Here is a 24,330-nt window from a genome sequence, read left to right on the forward strand (position 1 = left end):
AATACTAAAAAGGGGAACTGATTATACGCCAAGATTATCATTCTGCAAAACTGAACACTTATCAATCAACAGTATTTATTAAATATCTTCTATGTGCCAGGCACAGTGGTAGGCACTGTAGAGAAAAGTACAAAGAATGAAACAATCCATACTGTCAAGGAGCTTACATTCTTTTTTTTTACATATATATATATATATGTATATATATATCTTATTTAATCTTTATAACAACCCTGTGAGATCTCATGTAGGTGGGTATCATTAGTATCATCCCCATTTCAAAGAAGAGGAAACAGGCCCATAGAAGCAAAGTTCACATATGTAGTAAATGTTGTTACTTTCATTTGAACTCAGGTCATCTAATTCTGTATCCAATGCTCCTTCAGCTACGCAAAGGCCATATTCTTGATTATTCCCTCTTAGATTTTCAAAGTAAGTCAGTAAAATAAAACAGAAGATAACTCCCTCCCCCCCCGCCCCCACTTCCCATCCTCCTTCCCTTCTCTGCTCTTCACTGGCCAAATAGTCCCTTTCAAAAGAAAAAAAAAGAAATAAAATAGAGGTTCAAGCTATTCTTGCCACCTCCAGCTTCTGCTGAAGTCAGATTTTAGTCCACAGTCACTGAAACCACAGGTATTTTAGGCTTATTTACAAGATTTATAAGAGTTGAGAGATAGGTCCTATTAGGGGATGTGCTATAGAAGCCTGGGGCCACTAGGAGGCAGCAGTGAAATGATCTTTGTGAAATGTAAAGATGCTGCTGGAGGTGTGGCGGATGATTTCTGCCCATGTCCTTGTTGCAGAAACTCCTATAATATTGACCAGAACTGGGGATTCTGCAAGGGAGATGAAAATGTAGTTTCAGCTGAAGTATTTTCCCTGTGAAAACCAATAAAGCATCTGGTCAGTCGTCCTTCTTCTGAGATGACTGCACGTTCTCTAGCAATGTTTTCCTCCTGTCCACGTTACTCTTATTTATTCATAATGCAGAGTTATTTGTGCACATATATTCATCATGCATTAATAATCCTTTAGGCAGTAGACAATTCACTTGATCTCTCCAGTTGCTCAGTTTCTTCAGATTTCACCAGGGCTTGAGGAGTGTGCTTACCAATGAAACAACCTTTTCATGCTTCTCTTGATTCTTGTGTTTGAAAGTCAGATTTTCTATTCAGCTCTGGTATTTTCACTGAGAAATCTTGAAAGTCCTCTATTTTATTGAAAATCCATATTTTGCCTTGGAGCATTATACTCAGTTTTGCTGGGTAGGTGATTCTTGGTTTTAATCCTAGCTCCATTGACCTCTGGAATATCATATTCCAAGCCCTTCGCTCCCTTAATGTAGAAGCTGCTAGATCTTGTGCTATCCTGATTGTGTTTCCACAATACTCAAATTGTTTCTTTCTGGCTGCTTGTAGTATTTTCTCCTTGATCTGGGAGCTCTGGAATTTGGCAACAATATTCCTAGGAGTTTTTTTGGGGGGATCTTTTTCAGGAGGTGATGGGTGGATTCTTTCAATTTCTATTTTAACTTCTGGTTCTAGAATATCAGGGCAATTTTCCTTGATAATTTCTTGAAAGATGATATCTAGGCTCTTTTTTTGATCATGGCTTTCAGGTAGTCCAATAATTTTTCAGTTCTCTCTCCTGGATCTATTCTCCAGGTCAGTGGTTTTTCCAATGAGATATTTCACATTGTCTTCCATTTTTTCATTCCTTTGATTCTTTTTTATAATATCTTGATTTCTCATAAAGTCACTAGCTTCCACTTGCTCCATTCTAATTTTTAAGGTAGTATTTTCTTCAGTGGTCTTTTGGACTTCCTTTTCCACTTGGCTAATTCTGCCTTTCAAGGCATTCTTCTCCTCATTGGCTTTTTGGAGCTCTTTTGCCATTTGAGTTAGTCTATTCTTTAAGGTGTTATTTTTTTTTTCAGTATTTTTTTGGGTCTCCTTTAGCAAGTCATTGACTTGTTTTTCATGGTTTTCTTGCATCACTCTCATTTCTTTTCCCAATTTTTCCTCTACTTCTCTAACTTGCTTTTCCAAATCCTTTTTGAGCTCTTCCATGGCCTGAGACCAATTCATATTTTTGTTGGAGGCTTTTGATGTAGGCTCTTTGACTTTGTTGACTTCTTCTGGCTGTATGTTTTGGTCTTCTTTGTCACCAAAAAAAAGATTCCAAAGTCAGAGTCTGAATCTGAGAGCGTTTTTGTTGCCTGTTCATGTTCCCAGCCAACTATTTGACCTTTGAGCTTTTTGTAAAGGTATGATTGCTTGTAGAGTAGAGAGTACTTTATCCCAAGCTTTAGGGGCCTTGTGCTGCTGTTTTCAGAGCTATTTCAACACAGCAAGCTCTGCCACACCAGTGCTCCTCCTCCCCCAACAACTGCCTACCCGGACCACGATTCAGATCCAAGCAGGCTGTACACTCCTGCTCTGATCCGCAGCTTAATTCCTCCCACCTGGTGGGCCTAGCGCTGGAAGCAGCTCCAGAGGTGCACCACTTCCATGCCCCCGGGGGTGGGGCTGACAGCGCACCCCTTTCACTCTGTTCTAGCAGTTCTACCCACTAAACTTCTCTGTTGTCCTTGGCGTTTGTGGGTTGAGAAGTCTGGTAACTGCCACAGCTCACTGATTCAGGGCGCTAGGGCCTGTTCGGCCTGGCTCCCCGTCTGGTTGGTCCTTGTGGCCCACGCTGGGCTGTGCTCTGCTCCATTCCCAGCACAGTGTGATAGACCCTTCCCAGCCACCATCCAGGCTGTCCTGGGCTGAAGGCCTGCTTCCCTCTGCTATTTTGTGGGTTCTGCAGCTCTAGAATTTGTTCAGAGCCATTTTTATAGGTGTTTGGAGGGACCTGGGGGAGAGCTCAGGCAAGTCCCTGCTTTCCAGCCACCAGTCTTAAAGAATAGAGGGACTCTGCAAGGTAGAGGTAAGAAGGAAGTACATTCCAGGTCTACAGGATAGCCGATGCAAAGACACAGAGATGAAAGAGGGAGTGTTGTATATGAGAAACAGAGAGGCTAGTTTGGCTGAATGGCAGAATAAGGGAGATGGCATAACATACAGTGAAGGTAGAAATATAGGTTGGGACAAGGTTGTGAAAGGCAGTAAAACTAAACAGAGAATTTAATTTTTTATCATAGAAGCAATAGAAAGGCACGGGAATTGACTGAGTGTGGGGGGGTAGGTCACATGGTCATTTATAGAAAGTTACTTTGGCAGCAGTGTGTAGGATGGACTAGAGTGGTGAAGGACTTGAGTCAGGGAGACCAATTAGGAGGCTGCTGCAATAATCCTCTAGGTGAGAGGAGATGAAAATCTGAATTAAAGTGGTATATGTATGAGGAAAGAGAAAGGGTCAGATACTAGGGATGTTTTGGGGGCAAAGCAACAAGATTTAGCAACTGGTTTGATATCTAGGATGAGGGAGTGCTAGAAGTTGAGGATAATGATGAGGATATGAACCAGGAAGACCAGAAGGATGACTGTATCACTGACAGAAACAGAGAAGTTTGGAAGAGGGGAGTGTTTTGTGGGAAGGCAATGAGTTTGGTTTTTAACATGATGAAGCTGAAATGTCTAATAGGTAAATGGTAATGTGTAACTGAAGCTCAAGGGAGATGCAGGAGCTTAATGCACAGATCTGGAAATCTTCATAGAAATGTTAGTTAAATGCATGGGAATTGATGAGGTTACCAAAAGAGAGAAGCAAAAACTGTCAGTCTGTTTTCTAATTGCCTCCCCTCTACTAAGCAATTCACCACACAGTTTACCTGTCCCCTGCAGCTCTATGAGCTTCCTCCGCCCTTACTCAAGACTATATTGTCAAATCTTACAACACTATTATGATCAGTCAGCCTCTACCAGCTCCCAGGCTCTTGCCCAATTCAACAAATATCTACTAAGTTCCTATTGTGTGCACAGCACTATGTTAAGGCACTGGGGGAAGTATAAAGTATACATAAGATATAACCATTGCCCTTGTAGGATTCACAGACTTGAAGGGAAATATGACATATACACAAATAACCAGAACATTAAACATTATGTGAAAAATACAGAAGATGTGTAAACAAAGTGCTATGTTAGGTGTAAGGAAGTGAGAAGCATTATTGACAGAGGGGCAGGTATTAGGGAAGGTGTAACTAAGGTGGATTTTTAGTGTGTGTAAAGTGGATTTTTGTTATTATTTCTTAGAGTTCAGTTTCCCAGGATCCGTAGCCATAACAATCTCTTGTTCCCAAATATTAGATATAAATTCTCATGACTATGGTTCAAAATATCTCTACTACACTTGTACATTATTAGATAATGATAAATAATATAAACATTTGTGCTTAAATTGTAAACATCCACTGCAACTGCACAGTGAGATAAAGGGATGATGTGATGTAAACCTTCGAGGCCACTGTTGGCAATATGCCGTTTTTATCTGATGCCCTATAAAGCAAGTGGACATTGGTCAGTGAGTAAGGAACCCTTAGGGTTGAATGCACAAGCTGGAATGCTGTGTGTACCCTGATCGGCCCCCATCAAGGCTTGGGGGCAATATGTGTTTGCCTCAACTGGTCCCCATTGACGCTTGAGGGGATTTAGGGGAATGCACAAGCTGTGCCTGTCTCAATTGACCCCATCGAGATGTAGAGGTAGTTACCCCCCACTTCTCACTGGCCCCTGAGAGAAGGGTGATTAGGGAATGTTGTAGGAGTTTGTCCTCCCATTTATCAGCAACTAAAAGAGAAGACTGGATTAGAATAAAATAAGATTATTAACCTTTTCGAAGATGTCTTTCCTGTCTGACCAGAGTGGACGTGTGCTAGCAGCCACCCTGGTTGCTGTGTTTATCTGTCTTACAGAAGGATTCCTGGAAGAGGTGGTATATGATTGGATTTTAAAGGATGTTGGAGAGGAAGAGTATTTCTGGAGCAGAGAATAACTGAGTAAAGGCCAGAGACAGGAAAGTGAGACACATGTGGGTGACAGAGAGTAGTCTGGTTTGTCTGGAACACGGTATACATCAGAGTAGTATGACACAAAGCTGGAAAGGTAAGGTAGAGACAGCTTTGGAATGACCCTGAATGCCAGGCAAAGGAATAGGAATTTTACTTGGTAGGCAGTAGGGAGCCCCTGAGAGTTCTAAGAAAAGTGACATAATTAAATCTCTTCATGAGGAAGAATAATCTGGCATGGTATGAAGGATGGCAATGAACAAGGAAAAGGAAGACAGGAAGAACTACTGGGAACAGAAGTGAGGGGACAGATGCAAGAGACATTTTGAGATGTAATAAGACTTTTATTGTAACTAGAGACACAATAGCGCTGTGGGAGGCAGGTGAATTGTGATGTGAAAAATTATGATGTCCTTCTGCCATGTGTAGGTGCTATTTAGCTGGAGGGTATTTAAGAAGAAGAAAGGGAAGTTACTATTTCCAGTGAATATCAGATTCCTAACTCTGTGAGCAGACTTGGTTTAGCAGTGGAAATAAGAGCTGACCTAAGAAACATGTAGAGAAGGATGCTGTCATAGCTGGGTAGGTAACCTAGGGAATATTTCATTTTACATGAGTTCTGTGAATTTCATTAGTGTGCCAACATAAAAGGGAAGAGAGACATGGAATGGGCATAGGGGAAGGCAAGGGAAAGGGATGGGAGTGTGAACCAGAGCAGGAAAAGGAGCAGTGGTGGTGTATCTGTATTTCCTTTTCCTTCCCTTCCTGAGACATTTCAAATGCTGTAGCTGTTGAGTATCCATCCCAGAGTAGAAGATCAGGTGCAACCGTGACTAAAAATAATAATTACTGACATCTGTAATATACTTTAAAGTTTTCAGAGAACTTTATTTGCATTTTTATTTGAATGTCACAACAGCTTTATGAGGTAAGTACTACAGGTATTATTAACTTCATTTTACAGATGAGGAAACTGGGGCCTGGAGAGTTTGTGTCAGAGGCAAGATTTCAATCCATAACTTTCTTTTTTTTCTTATTAATTATTTATTTAATATTTTTAGTTTTCAGCATTGATTTTCACAAGAGTTTGAATTACAAATTTTCTCCCAATTTCTACCCTCCCGCCACTCCAAGATGGCATATATTCTGATTGCCCCATTCCCCAGTCAGCCCTCCCTTCTGTCACCCCACTCCCCTGCCCCATCCCCTTTTCCCTTACTTTCTTGTAGGGCAAGATAGATTTCTATGCCCCATTGCCTGTATATCTTATTTCCTAGTTGTATGCCAAAACTTTTTTTTTGAACATCTGCTTTTAAAACTTTGAGTTCCAAATTCTCTCCCCTCTTCCCTTCCCACCCACCCTCTGTAAGAAGGCAAGCCATTCAACATAGGCCACATGTGTATCATTATGCAAAACCCTTCCACAATAGTCATGTTGTGAAAGATTAACTATATTTTGCTCCTTCCTATCCTATCCCCCTTTATTCAGTTTTCTCCCTTGACCCTGTCCCTTTTCAAAAGTGTTCGCTTTTGATTACCTCCTCCCCCAATCTGCCTTCCCTTCTATTGTCCCCCCTTTTTATCTCCTTCTTCCTTCTTTCCTGTGGGGTAAGATACTCAGTTGAATGTGTATGTTATTCCTTCCTCAGGTCAAATCCAATGAGAGCAAGATTCACTCATTCCGCCTCACCTGCCCCCTCCTTCCCTTCCAACAGAACTGCTTTTTCTTGCCACTTTCATGCGAGATAATTTACCCCATTCTATCTCTCCCTTTCTCCCTCTCTCAATCTATTCCTCTCTCATCCCTTAATTTGATTTTTTATATATCATCCCTTCATATTTAACTCACCCTGTGCCCTCTGTCTATACACACACACACACACACACACACACACACACACACACATATATACACACACACACATATATATATATGTATGTATATTCCCTTCAGCTACCCTAATACTGAGGTCTCATGAATTACACACATCATCTTTCCATGTAGGAATACAAAACAGTTCAACTTTAGTAAGTCCCTTATGATTTCTCTTGCTTGTTTACCTTTTCATGCTTCTCTTGATTCTTTGTGTTTGAAAGTCAAATTTTCTATTCAGCTCTGGTCTTTTCACTGAGAAAGCTTGAATGTCCTTTATTATATTGAAAAATCCATATTTTGCCTTGGAGCATGATACTCAGTTTTGCTGGGTAGGTGATTCTTGGTTTTAATCCTAGCTCCATTGACCTCTGGAATATCATATTCCAAACCCTTCAATCCCTTAATGTAGAAGCTGCTAGATCTTGTGTAATCCTGATTGTGTTTCCACAATACTCAAATTGTTTCTTTCTGGCTGCTTGTAGTATTTTCTCCTTGATCTGGGAGCTCTGGAATTTGGCAACAATATTCCTAGGAGTTTTCTTTTTGGGATCTTTTTTGGGAGGCGATGGGTGGATTCTTTCAATTCCTATTTTAACCTCTGGTTCTAGAATATCAGGGCAGTTCTCCTTGATGATTTCTTGAAAGATGATATCTAGGCTCTTTTTTTGATCATGGCTTTCAGGTAGTCCAATAATTTTTTAATTCTCTTTCTTGGATCTATTCTCCAGGTCAGTGGTTTTTCCAAGGAGATATTTCACATTGTCTTCCATTTTTTCATTCCTTTGGTTCTGTTTTATAGTATCTTGATTTCTCATAAAGTCACTAGCTTCCACTTGCTCCAATCTAATTTTTAAGGTAGTATTTTCTTCAGTGGTCTTTTGGACCTCCTTTTCCATTTGGCTAATTCTGCCTTTCAAGGCATTCTTCTCCTGATTAGCTTTTTGGAGCTCTTTTGCCATTTGAGTTAGTCTATTTTTTAAGGTGTCATTTTCTTCACTACTTTTTTGGGTCTCCTTTAGCAAGCCACTGACTTGTTTTTCATGGTTTTCTTGCATCACTCTCATTTCTCTTCCCAATTTTTCCTCTACTTCTCTTACTTGCTTTTCCAAATCCTTTTTGAGCTCTTCCTTGGCCTGAGACCAATTCATATTTTTGTTGGAGGCTTTTGATGTAGGCTCTTTGACTTTGTTGACTTCTGTATGTTTTCGTCTTCTTTGTCACCAAAGAAAGATTCCAAAGTCGGAGTCTGAATCTGAGTCCACTTTCATTTCCTGTTCATGTCCCCAGCCAACTACTTGACCCTTGCGGTTTTTGTTGGGATATGACTGCTTGTAAAGTAGAGAGTACTTTGTCTCAAGCTTGAGGGGCTGTGCTGTTGTTTTCAGAACTATTTCTACACAGCAAGCTCTGCCACACCAGTGCTCCTCCTCCCCCAAGGACCACCAACTTGGATTGCCACTCAGATCTAAGCAGGCTCTGCACTCCTGCTCTGATCCGCCACTTAATTCTTCCCACCAGGTGGGGCTGGGGCTGGAAGCAACTGCAGCTATATTTCTGTCCTCAGAGCTGCACCACCTCCGTGGCTCCCAGGGCGGTGGCCAAACCGCGAACTCCTTTCATTCTGTCCCCGTAGTTTTTCCCACTAACCTTCTCTGTTGTCTTCGGTGTTTGTGGGTTGAGAAGTCTGGTAACTGCCACAGCTCACTGATTCGGGGCACCAGGGCCTATTCTGCCTGGCTCCTGGTCTGGTTGGTCCGGGCGTGGCCCATGCTGGGCTCTGCTCCCCTCCTGCTCCCAGCTCCATGGGACAGACCTTACCCAGTGACCATCCAGGTTGTCCTGGGCTGGAGCCCTGCTTCCCTCTGCTATTCCGTGGGTTCTGCAGCTCTAGAAATTTGTTCAGAGCCATTTTTTATAGGTGTTTGGAGGGTCCTGGGCGAGAGCTTTAGGGAAGTCCCTGCTTTCCAGCCGCCATCTTGGCTCTGCCCCCTCCTTCCAATCCATACCTTTCTAATTCCTACCACGTCTAGTACTGTGTCCAGTACGGTATGCTGCCGGTGACCCCTGAGTTCAGATTCCACCCTGTTTGTCTAAGAGTGACATTACAGACGTTACACAAGGGAAGGGACAGTAGTCAAAGGACAAGTGGTCCATAGGGTCAATTGCTACAAATAGGTCAAGAAACACAAGGACTGAAAAAGGCCATTAAATATGGAAACTGGGTTTAGCAGAGACATTTGAGAGAGCAATTAGAGTAGATAGGAATAAAAGTCACCTTATAAGAGGTTGAAGAGAATGTAGGTGGTGAGGAAATGAAGCACCAGTTTTAGACAACTTTTATAAGATGTTTGGTGATAAAAGAAAGGAAAGAGATGGAATGGTAGTTAGAAAGGAAAGAATGGTCAAAGGAAGGCTTTTAGGACTGGGGAAGACTTAACCATGTTGTATGCAGATAGGAGGGTATCAGTCAAGGAGAGATGAAGATGCTGTAACACCAATGTTACTAGCAGCTGCTGTGGAGGTGTAAGACCAACAACAGCAGCACGCAGGAGGGCTGCTAGCACAGGTTCTTTGATCTGCTTTTCTACGGAAAGCAACTTTAAGGGGTTCACAATCTCACTTTAATTAAACATACATATATCATCCACTTAGTTCAGGAGGAAAAGTCAGCACCCTGAACTTAAAGAGAAAATACAAACAGAAATTACATAAACAGAGGAAATAACACAAATCAGCACACAGGGTTCCTGTCTGTCCATAGCAATACATACAAGGTTACTAGAAGGAAACACCAACATCTGGGTTTTCAAAGCCGAGGGGCTCCTTAAGAGTTACCTAGAGTCTCGTCTGGCCAAATCACACAAACACTCTTCCAATGAATGAGTGTTACGGGCTTCCGAAGCCTCGTAACTATGCTCGGGGTTCCCCCCAAGCCCCAGGCCTTTGCCTAAGCAAAGGACCTGATCTTGCGGACAATGTACGGGGCGGGAGCCGAAAAGATGGTGAGTGACTCTGTTTATTATTTCAGCAAGCAGCACATTTATAGCTTTAGTGACGTAGGTACATTCTTTGGTTACGTGGGTGAAGGACAGGTAAAACTGTACACGCCTGGGTACCTAGGACTGCCCCGACTCTGCCTACTCTCCTCCCCTTCTCTTCCCGCGCTAACCCAAAGCTCCCTGCGGTCAGGCAGTCCAGGCAAAGAACCGGAAACTCCACGTGCTCTGGCAAGCCCAGACAGAGAGCCGGAAGTTCCATGCGGTCAGGCAGGTCCGGGCAAAGACCTGGAATCGCTAGGGAGGCAACAAAGGCGAGACCCCTCCTCCTGGCTCCACCCACATCCCAAAGCCCCGAGTCTATCTCAGCAGGCCCCTGGGCCTGGAGGTCTGTGGAGGACAGGGCTCAGCTCTAACAAGGCCCGCAACAAATGAGCCCCAAAGCAAAATGCTAACCTCAGAGTATATATATACTTCTTCAGGGTCAGACCACAGAGGGCATCACAACCATGTGACTGAAACTCATATGACTTAGGCTTTCCTGTGACTTAAGCAGGCCATCAAAGACTCTTGATTCAATCAAAGACTCTTGATTCAAACAAAGGCAAGATTCAATCAAAGGCACTTGATTGCCTTAGTGCTGAGAAGCCCTCCAAAAGAAAACACAGCAAAAAGTCCCACTTTACTTGCCATTACAGATGCACGAGAAGGGATAATTGCTGGAGCAAGATCCTAGAGGAGGCAGGTGGGGATGGACACAAGAATACAGATTTAGACTTAGCAAAAGGTTAGACTTAGCAAGAAACAGAAATACCTTTTCCTCAGCACCATGAGGAAAGGAGGAAATTATCTGTTATGATGCTGAGAAATTTTGAAGATTAAGAAGAGTTGTTGAGGAAGTTTATGCTAGATGGCTTTAATCTTCAGAGTCAAGAGTTCTTTACCTTTTTGTGTCCCGGACCCTTTGGGCAGTCTGGTGAAGCCTCCAGATCCCTTCTCAAAACAATATTTTTAAATGCATAAAATACATAGGATTAGAAAGGGAATGAATTATATTGAAATAGTTATCAGAATTTTTTTAAAGCCAAGTTTAGAAATCCCAGGTTATAAATCACTGTTCTAAGTGGAATAGGAAACTAAATCATCTGCTCTAAGTGTTGCTGGGCTGGGGGTGGGGATAAGGAAATTGAGAGGGGAAATCTTTTGGAATGGCTGCTGATATACAAAATAAGAGAGGAGAAAGACTACTAAGGAGTAGTGAGGGCCCACTTGGAGTTAGGGAGTATAAATTTAATAGAGTAAAATGAAATCAGCTCAGTTTTGTGACTTTCTCCAGTGATTATCAGGAATCTAACATCATGGTAGAGGAGTCAAATAGGGGCTATCTAGGCTAACGTATTAGTGGGTCAGAGGACAAAGGGGCTGTAGGATGAAGACAAATGATCGGTGTCAGACCATGGAGTTACTGTTGGGTAATGAAGCAAAGCCAGGGGAGATGGACTGGGAGAACAAGTAGGGTTGGGGGACTCCGTGTTGCTGTTGTGTGTTGTCTGGTAAGTCGCGCAGATAGCGGTATGTTTGAGCCTGCTTATCCATAGCTTCCATGAAGGCTAATGGGAGCAATGATGGCATGAGGAGTTCCTCAGTTGATCGGAGTCTGGACAAATGGGTACAACTGACGCACAGCCATGTTTAAAATCTGCAAACACTTGTGTAGTCCTGAATGCAACAAATTACAGTTACATTCCTTGTCTCCGTGGGCTCCTTATCTGTTTGCTGCTTCTGTACTCTTCACAAGCTGAAGTCCTAAAGGCAACTCTCAACAATTCCTTTTCAGATAATTGTGAACCTTTGCTTCCTCTCTGACACTGTATTCTATCTCTGGCCCATTTTTGGCCAGTTATGTGCTTCTCCTGGCTCTAAGCCCCTAAACTTCATCTGCTCTGAATTTCTCTATTACTTCTCCCTCCTGTGTGGGACAGGAGAGCTTTCTCTCCTTAGCAGAGATTCAGGAGACCAGAGATTAGAAAACAGAATTCGAAGTCCAGAATCTTACTGGTAGTATACTTCCATTAAAATGATGAGGCAGTATGTGTGACAATGCCAAGGTTCGGTTTAATGTGGGATAGGGAAGGAGGTCTTCAGGACTGAGGAATTTGAGGAACTCTGTAGTCGATATGAATACTGATATGAATGATATGTGGTAAAAGAAAACAAAACAAAACAACAACAACAAAAACCAAGACTGTAAGCCACGTGCTAAAGGTCTTTCAAGAAGTAGAGTCCTTTGGAGATTGACTAGCAGATGATAGCGACAAAGACTGGAAGAGGATGTTATGAATAAACTGCAAGGACTTAGCAAGAGGGGTGGATATGGGAAGCCTACAAGATCAGTTTAGTTGGCAGGTGGCACACATGAAGGAGTAATATGAACTACAGCTAGATGAGGAAGTTAGGGTTACACTGTGGAGGCCTTTAAATGCCAGGTTAGAGAATTGGCATTTTATCCTAGACGGAATAGAAACCACCTCTCTAAGGGTTTGGAGCACTGACAGATCTGTACCTTAGAAGATGATTTGGATTGTTCTACAGAGGATAGATTAGAGATGTGGAAGGCTGAAGGTGACTACACAAGTCCAGGGGAGAAGTGATAAAGGTGCCAGTCATAGTGGTGATCCTGTGAATAAAGGGGATAGACACAAGAGATGTTTTAGAAATAAAATTAAAAAATTAACGGATATGACAGTGAGTGAGAAGGAAGACTAAAGGGAAACTCCAAGGTTAGGACACCCCAGGTTCCTAACCCAGGGAGAAAGGTTGTGCTCTCAACAGAAATGAGGAAGTCTGGAGGAGGGGAAGGTTAGGTTGAGATAATCAGTTTTGTTTTGTACATGCTGAGTTTGAGATGTTGATGAAATGTCCAGGTATAGATGTCCAGTAGATAAATGACAACATAGGACTGAAGTTCGGGAGAGAAGTTAGGACTGGAAGTATCAGTTTAGAAGTCATTTGCATACTGATGACAGCTGAAACCACAGGAGCTAATGAGTTCGCTAGAACAAAGCCTTACTAGACAAGCATGCAAAAGTAGTGATGAAGAAAGAGGATGATAAAAGATGCTGATAAGAAGCAGCCCAAAAGGTGAAAAAAGTATCATGAAATAGTGATTACTGGAATTTACATTATGTTTTGACATTTATAAAACATTTCAAATACATTATTTCATTTGATCCTCACAACATTCTTATGAGAGAGGTGCCATTATTATCTCTGCCTTACAGCTGAGGAAACTGAGGCTCAGAGAGGTTACAACTAGCCCCCAAGAAATTTCTTTAGTGGGATTCAAATCCAGATCTTACCAATCCCAACTCCAGTGCTTTATCCATCATACTACGATGTTGCTCTAGGAGCCAAGGAAGGAAATATTACCCAGGAGGAGGGTGTAATCAATAGTATCAGAAAGCTGAAGAGAGATGAAGGATGAGGTCTGGGAAAAGACCATTGGGTTAGACAATGAAGAGATTTGTAATCTTTGAGGGAGGAGTTTCAATCGAGTGGTGAGGAAGTGGAAGCAGCATAAATAGATGAATTGAGGAGAGATAGGATTATATCTTGAGGGGAAGGCAGAGCAAATGAAGATTTATTTAAGGATGAGAGAGACTTGGGCATATCTGTAGGCAGCAGGAAAGGAGCTAGTAGATAGGGAGAGGCGGGGCGGTGTGGGGAAATTCTTGAATAAATTGAGAGGAGATGAGAAGAGAATCACAGACAAGCACAGAGGCTGGCTTTGGAAAGAAGAGAGGCAACCACTTTCTCAGGAGCAAAGGAAGAGAGGCTGAGGAACAAGGTAGAGGGGTTCTGAATTGTGGAATAAGGGAGATTTGGGAATTCTCAATAGACAGCTTCTGTTTTCTCAGAAAAGTCAGAGGCAAGATCTGCAAGAGAAGAAGGGCAGGAGATGCAGTTGGGAGCTTAAGAAGATAGGATAAGGTTACAGAATGAAAAGACTACCATGCGGTTATGAGGGCACAATTGATATGAGAAAACATGAATTTGCGGTGGTAAACAAGCCTGTAAGATTTCTTCCAGTGGAGGAAGTCAATGGAGAAGTCAGAGTTGAGGGTTGTGACAGGATGGGAATGGAGGTACAGGACAAAGAAAGCAAGACATTCTATCATTAAATAAGTAAACAATAGGGCCAAAACTGGAAAGGGGGGAAAGGGAAACCAGAGACGGCCTGATGAACTAGGAGAGTGGGGAAGAGTAATGAGATATGAAAAGGCTTAGTGAAGCAGAGAGAGAGAGACAGAAGGACAGGGCATTATGGTCAGCAAGAAGAATTTAAAGTTCAGGATGGGGGCAGCTAGGTGGTGCTATGAGTAAAGCACTGGCCCTGGAGTCAGGAGGACCTGAGTTTAAATCCAGCCTCAGACACTTGACACACTTACTGGCTATGTGACCTTGGGCAAGTCACTTAACCCCAATTGCCCTGCCTTCCCCCCTCCAAAAAAAAAGATAAAGTTCAGGATCATAGAAGGCATAATTATAGGTGATAAAGCGATCTAAGGTGTGACCATCCTTATGCGTGGCTGAAGTCACTAAATGATAACCTTTCACGGATGTTACAGAATGGATTCTCATGTAGAAGGAGGTTAGACTAGAGATTTCCAATGTTCCTTCCAATTCTAAGATGTTTTGAGGATTCAGCCTTTCCTTTGTATTCCCACTTGCTACCACCCTAGCCTGGGTCTTCTTGCCTTATAGACTTACTGACTGTAGTCATCCTTTTCACACTGCACAGCATCACTGCAATTTGGAAAATCCACATAAAATTTTTTGGTCTTCTCTTTTTACCAGAGAAGTCTAACTTTTTTTTCTTTTCCTTTTATTAGGTGTTTACAATACCAACATATATTTTATGCATTTCTGAGTTCCTAAACATTTTCTGTGTCATCTGTTGGCCTTCACATGTTGTCTGTGGCTTCCACAAACTCCCCCAAATTCCTATTTAATTTCTTATGATTACCTTCGCTATATTGAAACTATGATGTGGAAGCAATAACTGTACTGTAATAGCCTCTTAACTTGTTTCATGGCCCACAGTCTCTTCCTTGTCTATTGCGCATACTGCCCCCAGATTAATATTTCTTACACATTGTACTAATCATGTCACTCTCCAGCTCCAAAGCATTTAATGGGCTCCTATTGCTTTCAAAGTTTACTGGCGAAGGGGCCCTGAGCTGTACCTTGAAGAATGTGAATAGGATCTGAACCGGCAAAGGAAGTTGGGTTAAAGGGAGAGGAAGGGTAGTTCAAGCAAGAGAATCTGCATGAGTTACAATACAGAAGTGGGACTGAACATGGTATGTGCAGAATACAATTGGGAACCAGCCCTGACTATGCACAATGGAAAGGTAAATGCTGCACTGTGGAAGTCAGAAAACTAGGCCAGTTACTGGGAAGTCTTTGGATAGCAAGCCAAAGAGTTTAGACTTTGTCCTAATCAATGGGGAACCAATGGAGGCTTTTCATCAGGGGAATGACATGATCATAGATCTATGCTATACATTGGTAGTGGTGTGTATGAGAGATGGGGGCAGGGAGCAGCATGAAGTCTGGAGGCAGGGAAACTAGGTAGGTTAGAGTTTAGATTAGGGTGGTAAATATGATATATATGGAAGTATAGCTTCTTGGATGTCAGTTCCTTCTTAAGATACCAAGACCTTAAGAAACTGGTATTGATGTGAGGAACTATGAAATTCCTGGAAGGCTATACTGGAAGTCAGAACAACAGGGGCAGAATGATCTTCAGTCAAATCTGTCCTTGGTTGCCCTCCAAGGTCTGAGGCCAGATTACCCCTCCCCAAAACGTGTGTCCTCACTCTGTTACTTTTTTTCCCCTCTTTCTAGTACAGTAAGCAATGGATAGTTAATTAATAGTCAATAAAATTTATTAGATAGATATGAGGCATCATAAGAAATCTGAAAATCCCTTGCCTAGGAATGTCAGGTGGGAGTAGGGGGCATTCTTATCATTTGGGGGGGCTTCTATTGAAAACGTCAGATAATTTTTCAGGACAATTCTTCAGGAAAAATTGGGGTACATATCCCTCCTCTACTGAGAAGATAAAGCTCTTGTGGGTAGTCAGTTTCTGAGAACCAGAGCAGAGCCCCTGGGCTTTCACTGAGCAATAACTGCCAGTTATGTAGTCTTCTTCCCAAAGTAGGAAGTATGAGGGTAGTTACTTTATTACAGTCTAACCTCTTCCTTCCCCCAGAGTCAACATGAAGTAGGGAGACACACATACCTGACATAGAGGGAAATCGGCACCACAGTGTTGAGAATGATGACGTATGACCAGAATATGAGGAAGGTAGAAACTTTTGGGGAGTTGACCTCCTCCAGATAGATCTGGAAGTAATAACCATTCTGGGTCTCCCAAATTCCATGCCCAATTGCCAGGATGGAACACATGCCAGCTAAGCACATGAAAATCTGTAAATTATTAAAAAAAAAGATTCAAAACCCCTTTCTTTGGCATTCCCAGACTATCTCCTGAATGTCTTCCTTTCAGGAGGTTTCTCCCTTCACTGCCAGAATCAGGGACAAAGGACCATGCAGGGCCACTGCAATGAGATTACTGGAACAAAAAGCCACTCACCACAGGGACATAAGAGCATTTCTGGGGTGCTAGTATTGAGAGATACTTTTCTATAAGGTCCTAGAATTTAACCTGTTATCTTCTATAGTTGACAGGTATACAGTTTTATGGGCCAGTTAGCTTTACTCCATTCCATTCACTTTCTACCCCTAATCCTATCTAGCCATCCTATGAATGTGTAGCTTTATAAGGGGAACCAGGAGAGTGTATATGGCTCTGGGAAGGTTATCTCCACTGTCCTGCTTGAGACACAGCTCATATCCACTCATATCCACACTGTATATCCTATTGATGGTGGGTCGTCTTTACTTGTGAAGTGTGGGACTATGCAGACAGAATGATGTAGGACCACCTTGGCCTAGCCAGCAGAACCATGAGAGGCAATCAATCCTGAGGAGCTCCTCAAGTAATTTAGTACTGGTAACCTGGGGTATTCTCTGAAGGAGACACTGAACTCAAAAGTAAAAGGTTAAGAGAAAACTTAGGGCTGTTCCTCAGAAAGAGACCTAAGAGGTAACTGTTAGAAGGCAGTGACATGATAGTAGAGGATCATCACAGAGAAGTAGCTGTTCATTTTGTCTTCATGTAGATGGTAGTTTAGCTGAGAAAACTACTAATTGCTTTATCTTATTCTAGATGCTTCTATAGAGCTGCCTAAGTCCAGGATATTTCAACCTGTCTTCTTTTTCTGGTTACAAACATGGTCAACTTTAGAATTAGAAGGTCTACTATCCAATGAAGAAATTTCTTCTACAGAATGCCTGCTTCAATCCTTCCTGTGACTTAAAAACTCATAATTTATTGAACGGCTATAATTATTAGAAAGTTTTTCCTTGTACACAAATCACAATGAGCCTCGTCGTCTGATTGTTCAGTGCATCCCTATCCCGTTTCTGACTTGGGAGACCTACAGCATGTCAATGACACTCAGCATCTCTGTCAGCCAGTTTATATCTTGACCTTAACCTGGTATCTCACAACACAAGAACTGGTCACAGAAGAGGGGGTTAGAGATAAGTTTTTGGTTAAATTCCAACCTCACCAAGAGTTCCAAGATCATGAAACATGTGCTTTCTGCATCTGGTAGTTCTCCCTAAGACATGGTTCCAAAAACAGGGGGAAAATATAAGGGTGGACATTGGGAAGTTTCTACCTCATCTAGTTTCAGGAGCAGAGGGTGCCTTACATCAGATTACACTGAAATTATCATACAGAGCTATTAAGGTATCAGTGACAAAGTTCCTTTTTGAACATTCACTCATATATTTGGTTATCTATCACCCATCCAACATTTATGGATGTAAAGTAGTATAGGGCATATAAAGGTGAATAATATACAATTCCTAGTTTTGGGGCAAAATAAACAACACATAAATAAGCACTATCAAGTTTCCAACAAGCTATTAAGGGTCAGTACCAAAGTAGGTGGGGTTACCAATGCTGCACAAGAAGTCAAAAGATGCTCTGGGTACATTCCTGTCAGACTATAATTTACCTTCAGCTTCTATACATTTGCCTACATTGCCTCTAGCCCTGCTCTTCTGCTCATCCTTCCTAGCTTTGCTGAATTGTCACTCTGCCTGCCTTTGTCTCAGACGTGTGCTTGTGCTGTCCCTCCCTAACCAGCCCATCTCACCTTCTTCTCACCACAACTGGGTGCAGTTGGCTGGTACATTAGTCTACCTCCAGGGAGACCTCTGCTGCCCTCTCCTGGCAGCACAGAGATACAAAGGACCTACTCTTCAAACGCTTACTGTCAGGACAGAGCTCTACCTCAGTCTATTAACTACAACACAAGGAAGTAAATAGTAAGTGCTGTAAGAGTGCTATTAATAAGACACTCTAGAAGGGGAGAGAAATTAATTCCAACTTGAGCGATCACAGATTTCAAGAAGGTCATGGCTTTTGACCTGGGTGTTAAAGGATACATGGATCTTAACTGGATTATGATAGGAATGGGTGTGTGTGTGTGGGGGGGGGCAGGTGAGGGGTAGAAAGAGGAGATGATTGGTATTGCCAGGCACTATGCTAAGTGCTGAGACACAAAAAAGAAGCAAAAGGCAGTCCTTACTCTCAAGGAGTTCACAATCTAATAGGAGAGAAATATGCAAATAACTATGTACAAATAAGTTATTCACAGAATAAACTGGAAATAATCAGCAAAGGAAAGGTACTAGAATTAGGAGGGATTGTAAAAGGCTTCCTACAGAAAGCAGGATTTTGGCTGGCAGTTGAAGGAAGCCAGAGAAGTCAGGAGGCAGAGATGAAGGAGAGCATTCCGTGCATGGGGGGCAGACAGTGAAAATGCAGAGTAAGGAAGCGTCTTGTTCCAAGGAGCAGCAAGAAGGCTCGTTGTCACTGGATCATAGAATATATGGGAGTGAGGCGGGGTGTGTGTAAGGTGTGAGAAGACAGGAAAGGTGAGGGGGGCCAGGTGATGAAGGGCTTTGAAGATCATACAGAGAACTTTATATTTGACCTTGTTGGCGATATAGACCCAGAAGAGTTTACTGAGTAGAGGAGTGACATGGTCAGGCCTGTGCTTTAAAAAGATCACTTTGACAACTGAGTGGAGGATGAACTGGAGTGGGGAGAGACTTGTGGCAGAGACCAACCACCAGGCTACTGCAGTCCAAGTAGGTGGTGATGAGTGCCTGCATCAAGATGGTGGGAGGGTCAGAGGAGAGAAGATGGCATATGTGAGAGATGTTACAAAAGTAAAATTGATAGGCCTTGGCAAGTGATTAAATATGGGGGGTGAGAGAGTGAGGAGTTGAGGATGACACCTAGCTTGTGAGTCCGAATGACTGGGAATATGGTGGTACCTTTGGCAGTAATAAGGAAGTTTGGAGGCAAGGGGAGGGGAAAAGGTTTAGGGGAAAAGACAATGAATTCAGTTTTGAACAGTTTGATTTTACTATTTTTACATAGCACTTTATTTTTTTCTTAATTACATGTAAAAACAATTTTCAACATTCATTTTTAAAAATTTTAAGTTCCAAATTCTGTCTTTCCCTCCCTCCCCCTTTCCCCTCTTTGAGACAGTAAACAATCTTCTATAGGTTATACATGTGCAATCATGTAAAACATATTTCCATATTAGTCATTTTATGGAAGAAAAAGAAAAAGTAAAAAATAGTGTGCTTCAATCTGCATTCAGACTCCATCAGTTTTTTCTCTGAAAGTGGACACATACACTCCTAGACATTGCTGACTATGGTGAGATATACTGTTGGAAGGACTCAAATTTGGCTCTACTCCAGAATCTAAGATTTGTAGTTACTAAACCTCAATCCGATTCAATAGAACCAATCTGCCAGCAATAGGATCTGGACGCCTGCAGTCAGGACAAATTAGCCAAACAGGCATATCTCTTATCATCGGATGCCAAAATCCCAACCTCAGCAAGTCTTGAATTCACTTAGGACCAGGGCTATCATGAGGGTACCCTGCTGATTCAGCTCTAGAAGAGCCTTAGGGACTTTACATGAACTTGCCAGGGTAGAGATGGCAATGATGTCATCTAGACTTATGCACCCTTACTTCCAGATCAAGCACTGACTGAACTTAGTGTTTGGGGTTCTCCACTGAGAAGCCTTGGATCACCCAACAACTACCACACCCTATAGCCATAGATATTTTCCTTATTGACTAAGTTTAAATGATCAAAGATGAGGATGTTCTGCCCCATTTTTCCCTGGCAAAAAGGAGCACTGGATGAAGTTGAATTTTTGCTTCACTAGAGACAAGTGGGGTACTCAACCAGAATCTGCCTCAATTAGTGAATAATTTCATTTAGGAGGAAAACTTGCCAGGACATATGTAGCAGATATCCAGTGGACTAGCCTGTCATTTGTAGTATTCACTTGAAACTTGACATGTGTCATGTAGCATTTCTGTTTATGCTTTTAGGCACACATCCTGTCTCTCCAACTAGCCTCCAAGGGCTAGAGACTGTGTCTCTTTATTCCTAGTGCTTAAAGTGTCTTAACAATGAAGATCTCTTCCAATACCAGCCTTGAATAAAGAGCAGTCAGTTGTCAAGTTACTGGCAAGTAGGAAAAGCTGTGTTTCAAGGCTGCCAGTTTGTGGGTTGGGGATATATCACAACCCACAGCTTCTAGTTATTCCATGGTTTTATTTAGAGACTTTAGAGCTGTTGCTGTTATTTTTGTAGGTTTGAAAGTAATGTAGGTATGGTAAAAGAAGAAGAATTAGCATTTGTGTGAGGTTCTTGGGAGTCTGAAAGTTGGTCCTCTTTGACAAAGAGAATGTGGAAATAGTAAAGGAGTGAGTGACCACGGGAATTTAGAAAGTGAGTAGAGTAACTGACTGGAGACCATTTGGTGTGTGAAATGGGAGAGAAAGACAGTGAATTGAGATGCTGAGAGCCTGGCCAAACGTGGAGTTGGTCAGCCCTGATTGAAAGAGTGCTGGGCACTAGAAGCTGGGTTCTCATGTACCTGCTTCACAGCAGGTATACAAGGCTGGAAGAACAGCAGTGAGAAGCTGGTAATGAAATGTGGTCATTTGTCTGAGTCTGATATTTCCCAAGCACTTTCTAGGCTCTTTTGGAGAAGGAAGCATGTGGGAAGGACTGCATGCAGATAGGGTGTGTATACGTGATAGCATGTAACAGACCTTTGGACATTCGTACAAAGGTTGTGTATTTTTCTAGATTAGGGCAGTGTGAGTCTGTGAAATGAATGCTGCATGTGAAATCTGAAGACCTGGGTTCAGATCTTGGCTCTGCTGTTCACTAGCTACTAAGCTCTCAGGACTTCAGTTTCCTCATCTATAAAATGAAGGGCCTTGTTAGATGACTAATTTCTTCCAGCTTGTTTAGTGCTTTCTCCCAGAGGGCAAGTAGTGGCAGTGAAGAACCATCAGCAAAATGAGTCCTGGGCTAGTGTCAGTGAAAGAGGCTGGTCATACAAGCTTTGGGAAGGCCATGGATGCCATGGCACCATCATTCCATGGCTTTAGTGTTCCAGTTCAATACAATTTGAGTCTTCAAGAACACAGAGGAAAAGGCATATGAACCAGGTCTTAAAAAAGAGAAAGATTTAAATAAGCAGACTGTTGGGGAATTCCAAGCATGGGGGACAGCATGAGTAACAATGTGGAGGCAGGAGGAATGGAAGTTTAGGGAACAGCAAGTACTTTTGTTTAACTGTAGCACAGAATTCACAAAGAGGAGTAGTATGAAATAAGGTTGAAAACATAAGTTGGAGCTAAATTGTGGAGCACCCAGAATGCCAGGCCAAAGAGTGTGACAGCTTTTTGGGGAGAAATAAGGAACAATAGATCTTTTTGAGCAGAATACTGACGTGGTCAGAGCTGTAAATCAGGAAAATTAAATTGGCAGTGTTGTGTAGGATGGATTAGAAAGACTGGATGTGGGGAAACCAGTTAAGAGGTTACTGGAACAGTTCAGGGGAAGAGTAATGTGGGCCTTATATAATGTGGAAGTGGCAAAAGAATGACGATGACAGAATTTGGCAATTGCATGTGGAGGATCAAGAAAGGGGGAGAGTTATAGTTAACCTGAACATTCCACACTTTAGTGAAAGGGAAAATCGTGATGCCATTAACAGAAATAGGAGAAGGAGCTGGTGTGAAGGTGATGACGATCATTTTGGAATATTAAGCTTGAATTATTAGCATAGCATCCAGGTAGAGATTCTTAGTAGTCAGGTGGAGGTTGGAATGTCTAATCTCTTTTCCACATGACAACCCTTCAGATATTTGAAGGTGGCTACCATGGACCCCTTGTCCTACTGAGTCTTCTAATTTCCAGGTCAAACATCTCCTTTAATTGTTCCTTATATGAAATGGTTCTAGACCCTTGCAGTCCTTCCCTAGATGTGATCTAGTTTGTCAGTCTCTTTTAAGATGTGGCATCCAGAATTGGACACAATCCTCAAGATAGTATGCCATATATGTTGACTGGTTATTAGTCTTGTCATCTGCAAAACTAGGAAACTGAGCTCCAAGTTCCCTTCCAGATCTCAATCCTTCAAATGCCTTTCCATTCCACTACTTCAACCCTCCCCCTGACCCCCATGTTTTTTGTCTGGATCCCTGAGGAGGAAATAGATCAGCAACTCTCCTGCAACTTAGAATCTCTGAGTTTCCTGAAAGCACTGAGAGACCTTTGTTCTTCTTGCCTCTGAGGTCAGAACTGTATCTCCTATGCCACATTTGCCTTTCAACTCCCAACTCTAGGAATTTAACAAGTTTAACAAGTATCTGGGGCAAACAGAGGCCCTTCAGGTCACTTTCTTGGTTGCCATACATCCCTAAGGATGGTCCTCGGCACAATGGTGACATAGTTTACATCTTGCTTCAGTAGCCCACACCTGCTCTCAGGGCCCTTCCCCCAGTTAGGGACCCTATGCTCTCTTAAATAAGGGGGCAGGCGTCACAGCCAACAAACATCAACTTAGTGGGACATCTTAACCAAGACTATCTGCTTTTTACTGGGGAACCAGAGGGCCCCCCCAGTGAAATATTAAGGCCTACAACAGTGTAGGGTTTATCTGGTTCTCCTTAGTCATAGCATAGATACAGCCAGTTGTTACTTCTCTGAGTTGAAGCTCTTCAGGCATCATCATGGGGCACTCTAACTTTATCCCATCAAGAAACATCATCTACACTGCCTGTGTCACTGGGGAACCCAAAATTAAGTTAATTATAATAGGTGGCAAATGTTACAGAAATGCAATATGTGGTTTAGACAGAACACAGTGTGACATGGAAGTAGCACCAGACAGCAGTCAATTATATGTGCTATTAAGTGATGTCAAGCAGGGGGTTGCCCTGTGGGGCCCAAACAGGCTTGGATCTGAGTAGCGTGAAAGAACTGGGTCAATGCCTCTGGTCAGATAGGGCTATGGAAATGGTGGCTTTCCTTGTCCCCTCAGGGGGTGATAAAAGTTGCACAGGATTTCAACACTTGCTTCTGCCGAGCAAAAAAAAGTGTAGACAGAAGAGATGCTGCCCCCCAACTTCTCAGCAAAGGTGGCACTCTAAAGGTATGAAACACTACATGTTGTGTCAGATTTTTTCAATGTTTTGATTGGTTTTGCTGAAAATTTTTTTAAACCACTGACGTCCAAATTACTAAATCAGAAAGATCTGAATTCAAATCCCACCTCAGACTTTTCCTGTTCATTCGACCCTGGGCAAGTTACAAGCTTTCTCAGTTTGCTTCCTCATCTATAAAATTAGGATAATAACTCACTCAGTTCTGCTATTAGTGTGTCATATGCATTCCTAAAAATAAAGAGCTGTGAAAAATAATGAAACTAAAAAAACACAGGACCTATGGGAAAGATGGGGTTGGGGAAAAACTCAGAGACTTTGACAGACTGAAACCTAATGAAAAGGGTAGCACCATGTTTATATGTTAAATGGTTATGAAATGCACAAATAGTACAATATATAGTGGTAGTGTTTGTGATCTAGGGTAGCTTGGCCTACCCCAAATGCAGCTGCAAGAGAGAGGGGAACCTCTTCTGTTCACAAGTCCAGGATGAGGGGGCTGGGTGGAGGTCATGGCAGAAGGTCATGGTGGAGGGAGTTCAGGCCAGCCCTCCTCTGCCTACGTCCTCTCCTGTGCCTCAAGATGGACGAAGTATGGCATATAACTTTGACAAATGCCTGTAGTTTGCTTGTGGAAGTGGGCATCAGAAGGGCTATACCTTGGAGATTACTGTGAAGTGGTGCAGCATTCTACTATGTGCTTTTTGTTTCTTAAGGATGAAATTGAAAATAAGCAAACTAAAATCCATATTCTGCTTAAATTGTTCTCTAATATATCGATTCCAGCGAAACAAACTC

General features: G+C 42.3%; 1 protein-coding gene across 1 annotated transcript in view; it reads right to left on the minus strand.

Annotated features, from left to right (window-relative positions):
• The window catches only part of LOC118832122 (phospholipid-transporting ATPase FetA-like), a 127,030-nt gene that overhangs the window by 38,083 nt on the left and 64,617 nt on the right, over nt 1-24,330 (minus strand). Inside the window, 1 exon segment of the mRNA XM_036739556.1 lies at nt 16,132-16,319. Within this exon segment, the coding sequence (XP_036595451.1) occupies nt 16,132-16,319 (188 nt within the window).

The sequence above is a fragment of the Trichosurus vulpecula genome, chromosome 9 (assembly GCF_011100635.1).
Source record: "Trichosurus vulpecula isolate mTriVul1 chromosome 9, mTriVul1.pri, whole genome shotgun sequence".
NCBI classification, from domain to species: domain Eukaryota; kingdom Metazoa; phylum Chordata; class Mammalia; order Diprotodontia; family Phalangeridae; genus Trichosurus; species Trichosurus vulpecula.